The sequence below is a fragment of the Centruroides vittatus genome, unplaced genomic scaffold (assembly GCF_030686945.1).
Source record: "Centruroides vittatus isolate TY-2023 unplaced genomic scaffold, ASM3068694v2 contig_4, whole genome shotgun sequence".
Classification (NCBI taxonomy): Eukaryota; Metazoa; Arthropoda; class Arachnida; order Scorpiones; family Buthidae; genus Centruroides; species Centruroides vittatus.
In genome coordinates, this window is record NW_027122214.1 from 2513512 (window position 1) to 2529420 (window position 15909).

At 29.3% G+C, this 15909-nt stretch overlaps 1 protein-coding gene and 1 long non-coding RNA gene across 2 annotated transcripts in view; one reads left to right on the top strand and one right to left on the bottom strand.

The window, feature by feature from the left end:
* rad50 (DNA repair protein rad50) overlaps positions 1 to 15909 on the bottom strand; it is a 57290-nt gene that overhangs the window by 8969 nt on the left and 32412 nt on the right. The window contains exons 20-30 of the mRNA XM_067271485.1: positions 12541 to 12666; positions 6695 to 6830; positions 3037 to 3150; positions 2141 to 2236; positions 1869 to 2016; positions 1511 to 1568; positions 1205 to 1406; positions 1103 to 1132; positions 755 to 835; positions 634 to 692; positions 395 to 542 (exon numbers count right to left, since the gene is read on the bottom strand). Of these exons, the coding sequence (XP_067127586.1) occupies positions 395 to 542; positions 634 to 692; positions 755 to 835; positions 1103 to 1132; positions 1205 to 1406; positions 1511 to 1568; positions 1869 to 2016; positions 2141 to 2236; positions 3037 to 3150; positions 6695 to 6830; positions 12541 to 12666 (1198 nt within the window). The remainder of the gene's footprint in view (positions 1 to 394; positions 543 to 633; positions 693 to 754; positions 836 to 1102; positions 1133 to 1204; positions 1407 to 1510; positions 1569 to 1868; positions 2017 to 2140; positions 2237 to 3036; positions 3151 to 6694; positions 6831 to 12540; positions 12667 to 15909) is intronic.
* Positions 7407 to 8399, top strand: LOC136976337 (uncharacterized). Its single transcript, XR_010880920.1, has 2 exons — positions 7407 to 7697; positions 8092 to 8399. It is a non-coding gene; the product is annotated as an uncharacterized lncRNA (long non-coding RNA).

Sequence of the window (15909 nt, forward strand, 5' to 3'; positions counted from 1 at the left end):
AAGGCAACTTCTAATAAAAAAAAATGGCGTTAGGCTATTTTTGTTCTATAAGCATGATATAGCGCAATAACGATCACTTGGCACGATTCACTTCTTTATCGTGATGTGTGAAGTGAATCGTGCCAAGTGATTGTTATTGCGCTATATCGCGCTTATAGAACAAATATAAAAAATACGACACGGTTTCAAAAAACGAATGCTAGGCTGTTATAAAAATTATTTCAAATTCAAAACATAAAAGATATCTTTTTAAGTTCATCTTTTGAAAATTCATCTTATATGACACAAAATGTACAGGAAATTTTTACGACAATACGAAGGATCAGAAGTCCCAGTATTTATTTTAAATTATTTGTGTATAGTGAATAATCTTTATAAAATTAAAAGACGTTACTTGATGATTTGCTAATTCTTCGTTAACAGTAGACATTAATTTATTAATTTCTTCAAACTTGTCTATTTTAATCTTCAATCTTTCGACAATATTATCCAATTTACTTTTCTGATCACTTAATTTAACTTCTTGTCTAGCTTTAACATATCTGCAAAAAATTATGTAATTTAAAAAATTTACAACATTATAACACCGACAAATTTCTGATTTTAATTAATTATAATATAAAATTGATTTACTTGTCTATTTCTTTCGAATGAATGTTGATATCTTGTAAAACTCTCTTCATTTTATTCACCTAAAAATACATTATTGACATTACAAATAAATGCTACAATGTAAATGGAAATTTTCATTTACCTTTTCACGTTGACTTTCCATTCCCTTTTCTTTTTCTTTTATTAATGATTCTTTTTCTTTTTTCAAATCTGTTAATTTTATCTAAAGTATAAGCCATAAATAAATTAGATGAATTAGTGAACTATTCAGCTTCTTACAACCAATATTACTAGCCTTATCAAATTTGTCATTTGAATAAGTTTATATATATTGTTGACTAATATTCTTTATATAAAAAATTAAGAATGAAATTCCATCCCAAATTATCTGAAGAATTGGACTGGATTCTACTTAAATCCCTCACGATAACGAGACATTTTGACATTGCGTGATATCCAATTACACACTATGGATGAGAATAATATTTACCTCTATTTCTTTTAATTTTGTCTTTGCTTCCTGAAATTACAAAACTAAAGATTAAAAATAGTTAACTAATTAAAATTAATAATTATAAGAAGAAAATCGAACTTTTAACTTTTCTTCTAAGTGAACGTTATCAGAAATTAGTTTCTTTTTCTCTTCCTCCAAAGAACTTCTTTTTTGTAATCTACTTGTAATCTGCAACAGGTCACTTTGAAGGTCATTTTTTCTGCTTCGTAACGATTGGATATTTTCGGAATGCTCGGTAATTTTCTGTTGATAATGTTCTATTTCATTTTTAATAGAATTTCTTTAAAAAAAAATAAATAAATAAATATTTTATTGTGTATCGTAACATTTATATTTTTTGTGTAAACTTTTTAACAGTATTTATATAAAAATAATGCTAATTACAGTTTCAAATTCACCATCTCTTGCTCATCAGTGACTTGTTGCATAGTACGATTCATATCTAATAATGTTAAACAAATTTAAGTTTTATAAATAGATTTAATATCGTTTTTAAAATAATAGAAATGTACTAATTAATTAAATCCTTATATTACTTGATATGAAAATTCAGTTTTTTCAACAGATGCTGATAAAGATTTGCATTTTATACCTGTCACATAAGTTGACTCCTAGTTTTGAAGATATTTTCAGATTTAAAAAAAAAACAAACTTATATGCCAGCATGTACAGTATCTGTTTTGACTATTTTTCTTAAAAAATAACTAATACATAAGAATAAATATTTTAAAATAAACTCTACCTGCTCCACCTAACTGACAAGTTAAATTCGACAGTCTGTCATCTATCCTTTTAATTTCTGTGTAATTCTGATCCCAGATAATGGCATGTTGTTGAAGAGAAACTGCCATCTGATTATCGGCATTTTTACTTTCTAAAATTTCTTCAAGCTGTGAATAGATTGAAGTAATTTGTGTGCATAAAATAATAGTTATAAATGCTACGGTAGCTGTAATCTTAATGTAAAATTACAGAATAATATTTAAATGTCTTAAATCACATGTAAAAAAATACCTCTTCAATTTCTTTTTTTTCTGATTCAATTTTTTCTGAACAAGTTGAAAGTTTTTCTCTAAGTTCAGGAATATTATTATTGGATAAACTTTTAATCTATAAAAAATTTTAATATATGGATTATTTTCTATAAATTATAACTACGTAATTACATATTAGTGAGATCGAGGCCGAAGTTTTAAACGCGAAAATGAAATGTGTACGTCGGATGTTCGGCGTTGCTTTCCTGTAAGCCTAGAAGTTTGACAATGGCGTTTGGAAAGTCAGTGGAATCATGCTCAACATTCCAAATGCCATTTTCAAACTTCTAGGTTTACAGGAAAGCGGCGCCAAACGTCCGACGTATACGTTTTTGCGTTTAAAACTTCGGCCTCAACCTCGCTATTTTTATTAAAAGTCTGTTTTGAAAAACAAACAGAAAAGATATAATTAATAAAATTAAACTTACATACAGAAATGAGCAATGTTGAATAAAATTTTAAAATTGATGACAACAACATAATTATAAAAATGTATTTATACATAAGTAAATTATTTACTTTCAAAAATTAACAAAGAATAACAACATGCTATTTTTAACAGCATATTATTCTAATTATAAGAAGTATATTAGTCAACTTATATCTAAATTAAAAGTAACCAGAATCATCCATTATAAATTTATTTATATTTAACTTAACATCAAATTTTCTGAATGGAAATTTACCATCAAATAATTTCTAATATCCTGGAATTTTATTTTAAAAATTAGAAAATAAGATTAAAAACAATAGACACTACTTGAAGTTATAAGTTTCATTCAAGACCAATTTAGACATCCAAAGTTTTTTAGGTAAGTTCAGTAGATTAATTACGTCCCTTGCTAATAATAATATTAATAAATAAAATTCAACTACCTCTTCTCGAACAGGCCTTAACTCCATCAGTGCATTCAATTTTAATTGATTTTCTTTGATATTAGTTTCTTTTATATCCAATTGAGAGGGAACCATTTTCATTTTTCTTTCAAGCTAAAAGAAAATTATAATAAATACATTTTATTAAAATTGAAGAAAGATTTAAGAAATGTATAATATACTTATTAATCTCAAAAAAAGTATGCTTTAATGAAATTTTTGTTTATTTATTAAATATATAAACTTTACAAACACAATAATGATATATAGATTAATTTTACCAGAAATATTTACCACGAAGAATTATTTTCATGAAATAAATTTTAAATTTATACAAATTAAAGTACTGAAAATTTAAGTAAACCTATTTAAGCCGAGTTCATTGTAATATATTCAGGATTGTCAAATAACAATATACTTAGTATATCTTAAATATCATAGTTGTTAGAACTAGTTGAATTGTCATTATAAAAGACTAATACAGTAGCATCTGTATCAAATACATAGGTAGATCCAAAAAAAGAGGTTACAAGCAGAAGATTTGAAAAGTAATTAATGTGGAGGGAATATTTTTTTCCCAGAGTGGAGACAGATGGTACTAGTTCTCTTACAGCGGTTGTGCGGGTAGATAGTGTAAGTTCGCTGATGCGTCAGTGATTGAAATGGCAAGACGTTTAAATAAGTGGTCTCACTTGGAGGTGTGAGCTGTGATTCATTTCTTATGGGCATCTGATGCAAACGCCCTGGCATGTTGAGTGATGGTGTCATCCTCCTGCATGACAATGCCAGACTCCATACTGCTTGCAAAACTCAACAATTGCTGCAAAAGTTCAAGTGGGAAGTCTGGAGCCACCCCCATAAAGCCCAGATTTGGCACCAGTGACTATTTCCTTTTTTTGAAAATAAATAAACACTTATCTGGAACAAGGTTCTCTTCAGTGATGTGAAAACAGCAGCCAAGAACTGGGTTATAGAAGTTGGTCCTGCGTTCAGATAAATGCCTAAATAGATTCGGTGATTACGTGGAAACGTGATTGGTAAGTATGCCTCTTAATTCCCTTTTATATTTTCTGTCTATTATTAATAAATAATTTTTTATTACCCTTGTAACCTTTTTTTTGGATCCACCCTCGTAGTTCAAAGGCTTTGCACTCAACAACAAAAGTCATGATCAATAGTCAGTATCAAAATATTGAATAATATCACTTATGACCGAGATAGTTATTCTATTAAAGAGGATATGTCAGTCGAAAGATAGCTTTGCATTCTGTAAGATTTAATATAGGAAGTTATGCATTACATTTTAGAAGAAATTCCTAAGATTATACTTGTCTAATCAATGCATATTGACTTCTTTGTGAAATATTTGTTATAAACGGATATATTAATTATTAAGATTCGAGTTTGTAGGTAATGATAATTACAATATAAACCACAACAGTTCAAAACTTATGGACTGTATTGTTTTGATATAACTTATAAACATGCACTGTAAGTTTTAACATTTTTTTCTGTAATAAATATATTATGTAATAACTATTTAGAATTCTTTCAACTAATTACTATATATATAGGAACTTAATTATTAACAATTATGTTTCAGATTAAGTTTTAAAGAAAAGTATTAAAAGATATGAGTATTTGTTCTATGAGAATAAACAAAGATCTAATCAGAGATATAATCATCTATACCAGGGATATAATCATCATTGGAACAAATTAAGTTATAGTTTTTTTTAGTTTTGAATTCTCTGTGCTGTTGGAACTAAGAGAACATTCTTTCCGAGATCCCAGGCTAGTATTTTGAATTTAATTCAAATATTAAATTTTATAAATTTTAACAAAAGCTAAAATTTTGGAAAGTCAACAGGGAAGTTCATGAGATCTTATCTCTTGATAATGCTTCCTTTTGAAATGACTGAGTTCAACTCATTTAAGGATGTTTGTCAAGAAAAAGCTGAGATTGGATAATAATCTCTCTCTCTATTCAATTTTACCAAATTTGGATATTCCAGATATGTGAGAAAGAAGGATGGAATAAAAAAGGAAAGGTGAAGGAAGGTTAAGGAGTTTGCCCATTGCTATTCCCCAAGTCACTTCAAGAAAATTCTCCCCCTCCCAAGAAGTTGCAGAAGATTCCTTTCTTCCTAATCAGGATCTACTGTCTTGTTGATTGTGAGTCAACTTTAGACAAGAACTTTGTGTTTAATAAATGGGTTTACTTACATTAAGGATCACCTCACCTATGAAAAGCTGAATTCTCAAGAAACTTTATTGGGGGTAATTATCCCAATGCAATCAATTTTTAAATTCTCTCTCTCTCTCTCGTGGAAGCAGGTGCAAATAAGATTAGCTAAAAGTGTTTCAAGTTCTTAGCTCTCTCCCTTGGTTATATTCAGATAGCTCATGTTATATGTCATATTGATGCAGTCTTATGCCATAGTAGGTAAATCAAAAGATAGTTCTATGCTAAATGTTCTGCCACATTTTGTAATATACATTGATAAACTCTTATGTTTAAATAAATCTTTGTTGTTTTATTATTAACTTTATAGCCAAGTGAATCACTTCTAGGTATCCCTATCTCTCAATTCTGCTTGCCAAGTTCCCCATATGAGAGTGCTCATGCTGTTCACTGAAAGTCACAGGAATTTTTTAGGAATATGGAACACATGGCCTGTAATGTAAATTCATTTGTCTAAACTTTGAGGCATATATATTATATCTGAAGCAAAGCTTTCAAAATTAACAAAAATATTTTTTTAAAAATGAGAGTAAACCCAGGAGACACGAAAATTTTTTTACAGATCTACAAATATCATACTAAAATTTGTTGAAGACTTATAATATCATCTATGTATTGATGGCACTTATCAGAATTTTGCTGTTTGTCGCAAGAATTCTTCCAGATAACAATGTAAGAAAATGAACCCAAAGTCGAGCACGCAATGACACAAAATTTTGTACATTTCTTAATGTCTCTTTTTCCTTACAAATTAAATGTATAAAATTTCAATGAGATGTAGTTGAAAAACTTTGAAGCAAATCTATTTTCTGGTCTTGGATTTCTGTCTACTTAAGTGGGAAATTTTATTAAATGAAAACATTTCATACAAAAACTTTACATCTCTCTGATGAGGACAAACTGGGACTTTTGAAATTGAACTTCTTACATGAGAAAATTTCTAATGCAGGAACTTCTGAACTGAGTTCTACTGTACTAATATAAAAAGTTTCCAGAAGTTTTTACACTTCCAAATAAGTATTAAAATAACATTTCAACATAAGATACGATAAAAATACGTCTATAATTTAAAATTTATTGACAACCTCTTTATTAATCTCAAATATTAAATTCTCTCAGCCAAATGTTTCAACTGAAATAATCCAGTAAAACTTTCGTTATTTTAAATAACAGAAAAATATAATATAAAAGATTTTTTTATTATTTTTAGTTTTTATAAACTTTATAAGCTAAAATACTAACTTAACATTTTTATCTGATTGTTGATTAATTTTCTTTTGAATTCATACAATAATAGTTTAATAATAAAATATTTTTTTCTGTAATTTCATGAATACAATTATTTTAACAATTTTAAAACTTTAATAATTACATTTCAATAACTAAAAGTTATATTTCATACAAGACACTTACATCACTTATTAACTCCAAAGCTTGTTCTTCTTCTTCAAATCCTCTATGACACAAAGGACAACAAGGAGATCTATTCTTCAGTTTATCAATGTAAGTTGTGAAAATATACTGGCTACCAATTAGGGCTCCTTTTTCACTAAATAATAATAATAATAATAATATTTGACTAAACATAAAAATTATATTTGATAGAAAATCTAAATGAAGGATATCACAAAAATCAAAAAATTTATAGATATAATACAGAAAAAAACATTTATTTTACATATTTTTGATTTAATAACATAAATAAATGCTGTTTTGAATTAGTTTCCAAATGTTCACAAATATATTCTAATTTGAACTAAAGAATATATTTTTAAATATACAGACATCCTGTGAACCCAATATCATGTTGTGAAAGATTAGATTGAACTTTGCAATCAGATCTGGATGGTGTAATTGGAAGAGAATTGAATAAGTTCGGGAGGAAAGGATAAATTATCTGTGTTTAAAAAAGGTCACTTATTCAAGTAAAAAAGAGACAATAAACCAAACGACAGCCTTAATTAACCAGGCTATTAATCAGGTTTAACTGTGTCTGGAAGTGAAGAGTTACTTGGAGGTCTGGATGACGTAACTGGACAGTGCACCGCATGGTGAGTGAAGGTTACCAGTTTGACTCCCACTCTGGACCGATTCTTTTCTTCCAGACTGTTCTAAATTATATTAAATTACACCCATACCTCGCTATACGGCCGCTCTTTATACGGCATTTCGCTATAACGGCCCTCTTCAATTAAGGCACGTTTTCGATTTACGGCCTAAAATGTTTCGCTATAACGGCAAAAAAACTTTTTTTCGATGTCGATATATCTACATGTTGCCAATCTTGCGCAAGCGCAATCTCGATGCACACTCTTTGCTATTTCCTCTTGTTTACGAGCCTTATTCAGTGTGTGCTCATAAAGCGGCTGGTTTAGACTTGTCTGTGAGTGTTTTATATACATATTTATTACTGATTGTTACACATTAACTGGAAAAATTGGAAACAATTAGGGACATTTTTGGTACGTAAGTACTGTACATATGTATGTAAGTACAAATTAAAAATTTTTAATCTAGCACATGATCTCGGCTTTGAAGGTTTGAACGAACGTGATGTGCTTGATCTACTTGAAGCTGATAGGGAACCCCTTTCATATGAGGAACTCATTCAGTTGCAAGCAGAACCGGCATTTGATGAAGAGACAGAGCCTGTTGTATCCAAACAGCTAACATCACAAAATTTGTCGAAAGCTTTTTCCAGTTTCGAACAAGGAATAAACATTCTCCTTGAAAACGATCCTGACGTCGAACGTAGCGCTAAAGTTTCTCGAGGAATTAATTCAGCCATTAGCTGTTATAAATCACTGAAGAACGAAATAGACAAGAAGGCAAGACAAACAACGTTGGACAATTTTTGTAAGCCAGGCCCATCCTTACCAGCGAAAAATGATGACGACAGTGATCTGCAGGTTACCATTTCTTCATCGTCTTCAGATTAAAGCCATTTTTAAAAAAAATATGTATGTAAACATACACATATTTTATGTAACATGAAGTTGTTTCATTTTTGTTTATAGATTATTGTTGGTTTTTGGAGTCTGTTATTATTTTATGTACAAATGTATGTACTTGTTATGTATGTATTTTTGATTTAAATGAAATAAAAAGATAAAATGCATTTTGAATGATAAACCATGTTATATATTTAACAAATTTGGAACCGATCCCATTGAATTTGTATGAATTTGTATTAGAATAATTGATTCCTTATACGGCTTTTCGCTTTGCGGCCAAGTTTCGTGGAACGTATCTAGGCCGTAAAGCGAGGTATGGGTGTATTATAATTATTTAATTATGACAAAAGAGGATGGTGCCTAACATCTACTTCTAGTACCAAATTACTTAATTTCTAATTATTAATTGTAGCATAAAATAGCCCAATTAATTAAGGCTGTTGTTTGATTTATTAATATATCAGGCTTTGGAATGTTTATGTATGTACAAAAAAGAGACATTACTCTATCTCAATTTTACCCAAAAAGTGATGTAAAAGTTTATAATAAGTGAATACAGGTTCTGGCTTGATTGTCAGCTGTTCCTTCATCAATCATTCTCTTCAATGAGAAGGGTGAAACAGTTTGAAGTTGTGAGTGGCAATTTCAAGAGTCCATAGTAGGAAGAAATCACATAAGCACCCAGTCACTGAAAATACCAGAAGTGAGTGTTTATTAAGGTGTCAACACAGGATAATCAGGTGGAGCTGAAGAACATACATTGCAGGTTTGGTGGGAACTGACTGAATAGCTCCATAAGTTGGAACTGGTTGGAAAAGCTTCATGTCCTTGGAACATGGGTTTTTATAAGATTTAACTTTCCAACAAACATCCTAATTGGTTTTCAGGCCCTAGTTCTCACATCCTGACTGATCATTCACTTTTTACTAGAAAAAATTTGAATTCATTTTGGCTGTAAGAACAGTTGATGTTACAGTTTAATTTGATGTCAAATGTGATTCCCAATTGAAGATATTTACTGATTAGGATTTATATTGTTTAAATCAAAAGGTGTCTGTTCTTTTCTCAATGATTATTCAAACTGAAAAGTTCAAAGTCACCCATAAATTTGTCAAAAAGAAAATAGTTCATTATTATATTTATATTCTTTTGCTATTTTATTGATAGAGAAGTGTTAAAGTGAGTGTGGAGATGCTTGCTGGGTCACACTCCATATTTTAAGGCTTATAAGTCACCACCATTTCAGTATAGAATATTTAGGAAAAAAGCATTTAGTGTATTTAATTTAAACCATCCTGTATCTTTGGTACTCAGCCCGAAATTATTTTTTATTGCATTCTGATTATAAAAAAAAGTAAAATTGGAATGCACATTTTATTTATCAGAGAAAAAGAGAAGTTTAAAGAAATCTTAAATAAAATTGGCAGGATGAATATGAATTTACAGAAAAACAAAATATATATATATATATATTTCTCTTGATTATATATACAAAGATGAGTCGAAAGGACTGCATGGACTTCGACTCATCTTTGTATGTATAGTCAAGAGAAATATATTTTTTCTGTAAATTTAAAGAAGTCGTTTACAATTAAAATTTACAATTAAAATATTCTACATAAATACATGAAAAAGCTGCTTAGCTGTAGCAAGTAATATTAATACTAATAATATGTTTAATTAAACAGAAACATTTTTATTGAAGAATTGGACTAGATACAAGTTACCGATAGCCTATTGAAAATTGTTTGGGAAATTCTTTAGCTTTTGGGAAATAACAACTTCATATATAAGATACAGGGAAATTTTTCATCCTTTTTTTGATTTTGGATAAAAGTCATGTCTTATATGTTGTAAAATATGATAATAAAAATTACTATGAACTATTTAAGAAACTTACATCAGTCAGATTAAATGAACCAGAATGATGGCTGGATAAATCAAAACCAGAAATGTAGTTTACATTATGATCAATGTGAATTTTCTACTGCAACTATACTCATTGCCATAAAAAAAATCCAACAAGTTGCTGAAGGCTGATTTCACACTATGACCGATGCAACTGACTAGACTACCCGAACAATCTTATAATCCAGGGATGGCGAACCTTTTTGAGTCCGTGTGCCATATTATAAGCATACTTAGCTTCAAAGATGTTAATGCGTGCCAATGTCTTAGACTTCAAATAATGATATTTAAAGAAATTAAACGAATACACTTTAATTCCAATAAATGTAAAAAATCTGATTGGAAAAAATGATGATCAGGTGATAAACAGAAAGGATTGTTGAAAAAGACAGAAATCATGTGATACAATACGTACCAGATGATTTCTCTTACGTGCCACTTTGGGCACGCATGCCATAGGTTCACCATCCCTGTTATAATCGGATAGCAAAACCATTCACATTGAATACACTTGTGTTGGTGGCCAATTTGTTATGACTGATCAGAATGGGTAGAAATCAAAAAGCCTTCTTGGTGCACTAAGCTTTATGGCAATGAGTGTATAAGAAATGCCACATTTTATTGTTTCATTAGCCATCTCTGGGTATTATTATATAGCTCAAAGTACACTTTCCATTAAAATTTAAAATTAAACATATATAATAAAAATATTCATTAAAATTTGTCAAATAATAGAAAAATAATCATGCAAGAAAAGAAATAACATGAGTATTTCTGTGTGTATTTATTTCAAAAGAAAAGTTGTTTACAGGAAGATGAATTTTCAAATGCTGTGATCATAGTTAATGCTAAATACTTGAATAATTTGTTGATATCAAGAAAATTTTATAGTGACCTTCACAGAATGTATTAGTAGATATTTGGTAAATAAATTTAACACAGTCAAATACTTACATTAAAGATTTTGATACACAATGATTTTTAACAATAAAGTATTGGGTTGTTTGGAAAGTTCATAGCGATTTTTAAGAGAAATAAAAGAAATTGTTTTAATACTAAAAATATACTTTTATTCCATTATGTATGCACCATTGTTTTTAATGACGTGTTGCCATCTACGGGGCAGCTTCATGATACCCTCTTCGTAGAACTTTCCTGTTTTTCCCTCGAAAAACTGATCCACGTGGTTTTTGCAAGCTTGCAAAGTATCAAAGTTTTTATAATGAAGGGAATTTTGTAGAGAACGGAACAAATGGTAGTCCGACGGGGCAAGGTCGGGTGAGTAAGGGGGGTGGGGTAAAACATCCCAGCCACAGTTCCAATAATTTTTGGCGTGTTCGTAAAGACGTGTGAGGTCTGGCATTATCTTGGTGAAACACAATGCCTTTTCTATTGGCCAGTTCCGGACGTTTTCCTTTAATTGCCATGTTCAGCTTATCCAATTGGGAACAATACTTATCAGAATCAATTGTTTGATTCTGTGGAAGCAGCTCGTAGTACAGGATTCCTTTCCAATCCCACCAGACAGTGAGCATGACCTTCTTTGGATGAAGACCGGCCTTTGGAGTTTTTAATGGCGATTCATTTTTCTTACCCCATGATCGTTTTCAGCTGATGTTGTTATAAATGATCCACTTTTCATCACCTGTCACTAAACGCTTCAGAAAAGGGTCATTTTCATTTCGTCTTTCAAGAGAATCACAAATGGAGATGCGATCCAGTAAGTTTTTTTCCGTTAAGTCGTGAGGTATCCAAATGTCATAACGATTCACGTATCCGAGCTTCTTTAGATGTTGAAATACAGTACTGTTTGATGACTTCACTATGTCTGCAATCTCTCAAGTTGTGTAATGAGGGTTTTCATCCAATAATGCTTTGATCTGGTCCTCTTCAATAACAGGAAGTCTTCCTGAGCGAGGAGCATCTTCAAGGTTGAAATTACCCGTTTTAAATTTTGCAAACCACTTTCGAACAGTTGATTCTGATAAAGCACTCCCACCATAAACATCACATATCTTTTTTGCTGTTTGTACAGCATTTTTGCCTTTACGAAAAAAGAAAAGAAACAAGTGTCGATAATGCACGTTGTTCGCATCCATTTTTGCAATGAGACAAATTAAACGCTATTTGAATAATCTGAACGTTTTTTTTGTAATGGACGCGTCTCAAGGTCATTTATCGTAATATTCACTGGTTTGTACAATTCTAATCATTTTTGCGTCAATCGGTGTCTCAACTGTCAGCTATCAAAAATCGCTACGAACTTTCTGAACAACCCAATATCTTTTAATTTTAATCACTTTTAACTATGAAATTATCATATAATTTTAGTCCAGTTTTTTATATTTTCATAATTAAGCATTGTATAAATCTGTATAAAAATTGAAAAAAACTTACTTGTGTAACTCTTTAACCTTTTTTTCCAATATTTCAAGGTTGCTGTCAAAATCATCACTACCACATAATTTTATAATTTTATTCTTATGTGATTCCAAATCTCGTTCCTTTTTTGTTAATTCTTCACTAATGAAAGTTTAATGAAAAGAATATTAATAATTAATATTAAAATTTTAATACAAATGTAATAAAATTTTAATTTAAATCTATTGGTATCCATCAAACAAACATCAATTTACAGTACTACCAGAAAACGTATTATAATTTTTATTATTATAATGTTTTTCAATTTGTTTTTGTCAAAATCACTTAATAATAATGATTGATTATGTCTACCGACAAACTTGCTCGTGAAATTTATCACATTTTTATTAAAAACTATCTTTATTATGAAAACTATTTTTGCGAAAAAACTATTGTACAAAAATTATTTTTAAGTTCTATAGTCTATCATTAGAAGTTTAAATATTGGTTAGTAATAAAATAATCTTCTTTCAATTATAATAATCCCATAAAAAATTACAGCAATTATATTTTCAATTCTACTACCTTCATGAAAGCAAACCTAAAACTTAATTGGTTTCATAACTAGATAGAACCAAAACTAATACAATGGGTTCGTTGTATAACAATTTAAAATTTCTATAACGCAAAAGATTTGAACAAAATCAAATACAAATAAATTTAATTTCATATTAAATTGATAATAAAATGGAAATTATTTTTTGTTTTGTTAAAAGGTTATCAGAAAATCTTTCATTAGTTTATGTCAAAGAAATAAGCATAAAATATCCAGGATGTAGTCAAATATTCCACAGGCTCCATAAATACAGCAGTAGCATGGAATTGTTTGTATTGTTGCAGTTTAGCCATAGAAGACAATTTATTATTATAAGATACTGGCAATGATAATGCCACAAAGATACCACATGGACAATTTTATAAAAGGAAGAATTATTGGAAGACTAGAAGTAGACCAGTTGCAGACATATTTGCCTAGTATTTCAAATGTACCACAGAGCCACATATCAAGACTTTGAGCCATATTTCAAAGTCAAGAAATGCTGGACATTAACCAGGAATTCCAAGATGTCCAAGAGTTATTACAGACCACCTCAACTGAATTGTTATTTGATATTAACTATATGATGTAATAGAAGAATGTCTGGTAGGCAGCTCTCTACATAGGTGTCTATGGATACCAGTGTTAGAGATTCACAACAAACTGTCTACAAGAAGCTTCTGTAAAATGGTCATTTTGCCAATGTCCAGTATGCTATGTTTCATTGGTCTTTGTGCACAGAAGTGTTTAAGATAGTGTCAAAAACAATGACATTGGATTTTTGAATAAATGGGGCAATGTTCTGTTCACTAGTGAGTTCAGATAGTCTACAGAATGTCATGATTAGAATCTAGAGAGAGCAGAGAATTCAATACCGTCTCTTGAATATTGTGGAAATAGATCAGTTTATAGATGATTGTTTCATGGTTTGGAGCAGCATTATGCTTAATGGCTGTACTGAATTCCACATGTTAGCAAGGGATGCCATTACTACAAGATACAGAGATAATGTTTTAAAGCACATGTGAGACTTTTATGTAATGTTGTGAGTGCTGATTATTTTTCATGAATGATAATGCTATACACACGTACAGCTGTACTCATCAATGACTTTCTTTGACAGTGAAAATATTCATTGCATGGAGTGGCCAGCATAGAACATCAGATGTCCTGATCTAAATTGTAAAGAACATGTTTAGAATGTTCTATGGAGACAAGTTGTGTGCCATCGGCCTCTGTCAAGAACACTCCAGAAGCTTCAAGATGTTCCTGTTCAAGAATGGACTTTGCTCTCAATAGAAGTGATAAATAAACATTATAACCAGCATGAGTAATTGCTATGCAGCATATATGCATGCAGAAGGCAACAACATACCATATTAATAATTTCTTGTGCAAAAGGATTTATGACAATGTTTAGTACTTTTTCTTGTTTTTGGTTTGGTATAATTTAGATTAAATTTTTGGTTTTCGATTCTTTTGTTGTATAAAAAATACAATAGTCTGCTTGTGTAATTTTTATGCTGTTTTGTTCAGTACCTTTAGAGATATAGGCCAAATGAATAGTATGTTTGTTTTTGGACAAGAGTGTATAATTATCTAAAAGAAAATTAATAAATTAATTCTGTAGCTATTTTTTTTTTTTGTTTAAATCTTTATTCATGAAGCTTCTTGTCCTTTTTTCCCTTATTGTTTTATTCTTTTATACATATTTTTTGGCTATAAACCAAGTAAAAATTCCTCAAAAAATTACAGTGTGATAAGTCTACCCAAAACAGCCAAAAAATAGCTATAAAAGAATAAAACAATAAAAAAAAACTTTTTTAATATTTAGAAAAACAGAAAAGTTTTGCACTAAATCATTAGTTTCAATTAACATAAAACATCATTTCATCTGATAAATAAAGAAAAAGATTAATAATAAAAAACACAAGTTAACTTTTGATCCATGCCAAATTTTATAACCATTACAACTCTGACAGATTTGATGATTTTATTCTATTAAAAATATAAAAACAATTTAAAACAATGTTGTTATTCATCTGTACAAACATTTTTGTAAACAATTTTATATAAAAATTAGTAAAAAACATTATAGAAATTTACATTTACAGTTTAACCTGATTATAACATCATCGGATATAATGACAACCCTAATATAATGTCAAATTTTTATCGGTCCCACAATTTTACTATACTAGATAATGTTAAAAAACCCACTTGTAATGACATAAAACCCTGTTTCAACGTCATATTTGAAGCACTCCCAAATTTACAAAATTAGATTACAAAAAAATACTATGTGTTCTGTCCTAGGGTCAGAGTTCACTTTCCTAGAACGACTGTGGGTGGTGCTCCTGACTTTGATGGGGTGAAATTTGCCACTTTTAAATGACGTGATGATCGGTTATTACGTGCTCATTTTTAAATTACTTTATGTTAAATTGTTAAATATTCTATTATTTTTAACATAACATATTATATCAAATAGTTTGTAAAGAAATATTTGAATTATTTTTAATTGGCATACATTAATTTAACCTTTCGTTGCCTCTTGATTCAACATTATTCTCAAAACCGGAAGTTCCGCCATTATTGAAACTTAAGACAAATAGAAATTTCTTATAAAATGTAATTTTTGAAATTTTTAATTACACTGATGTAAATAAAGTTTATTTAAACATGTAGTTTGCATTTTTATACATACGATAATAAATTATTACTATCATAATAGATATAGTATTACAATTAGGAAATAATTTTATGGTAAAACATACAATGTAAAATTAGAATAGAGTTTATAATAG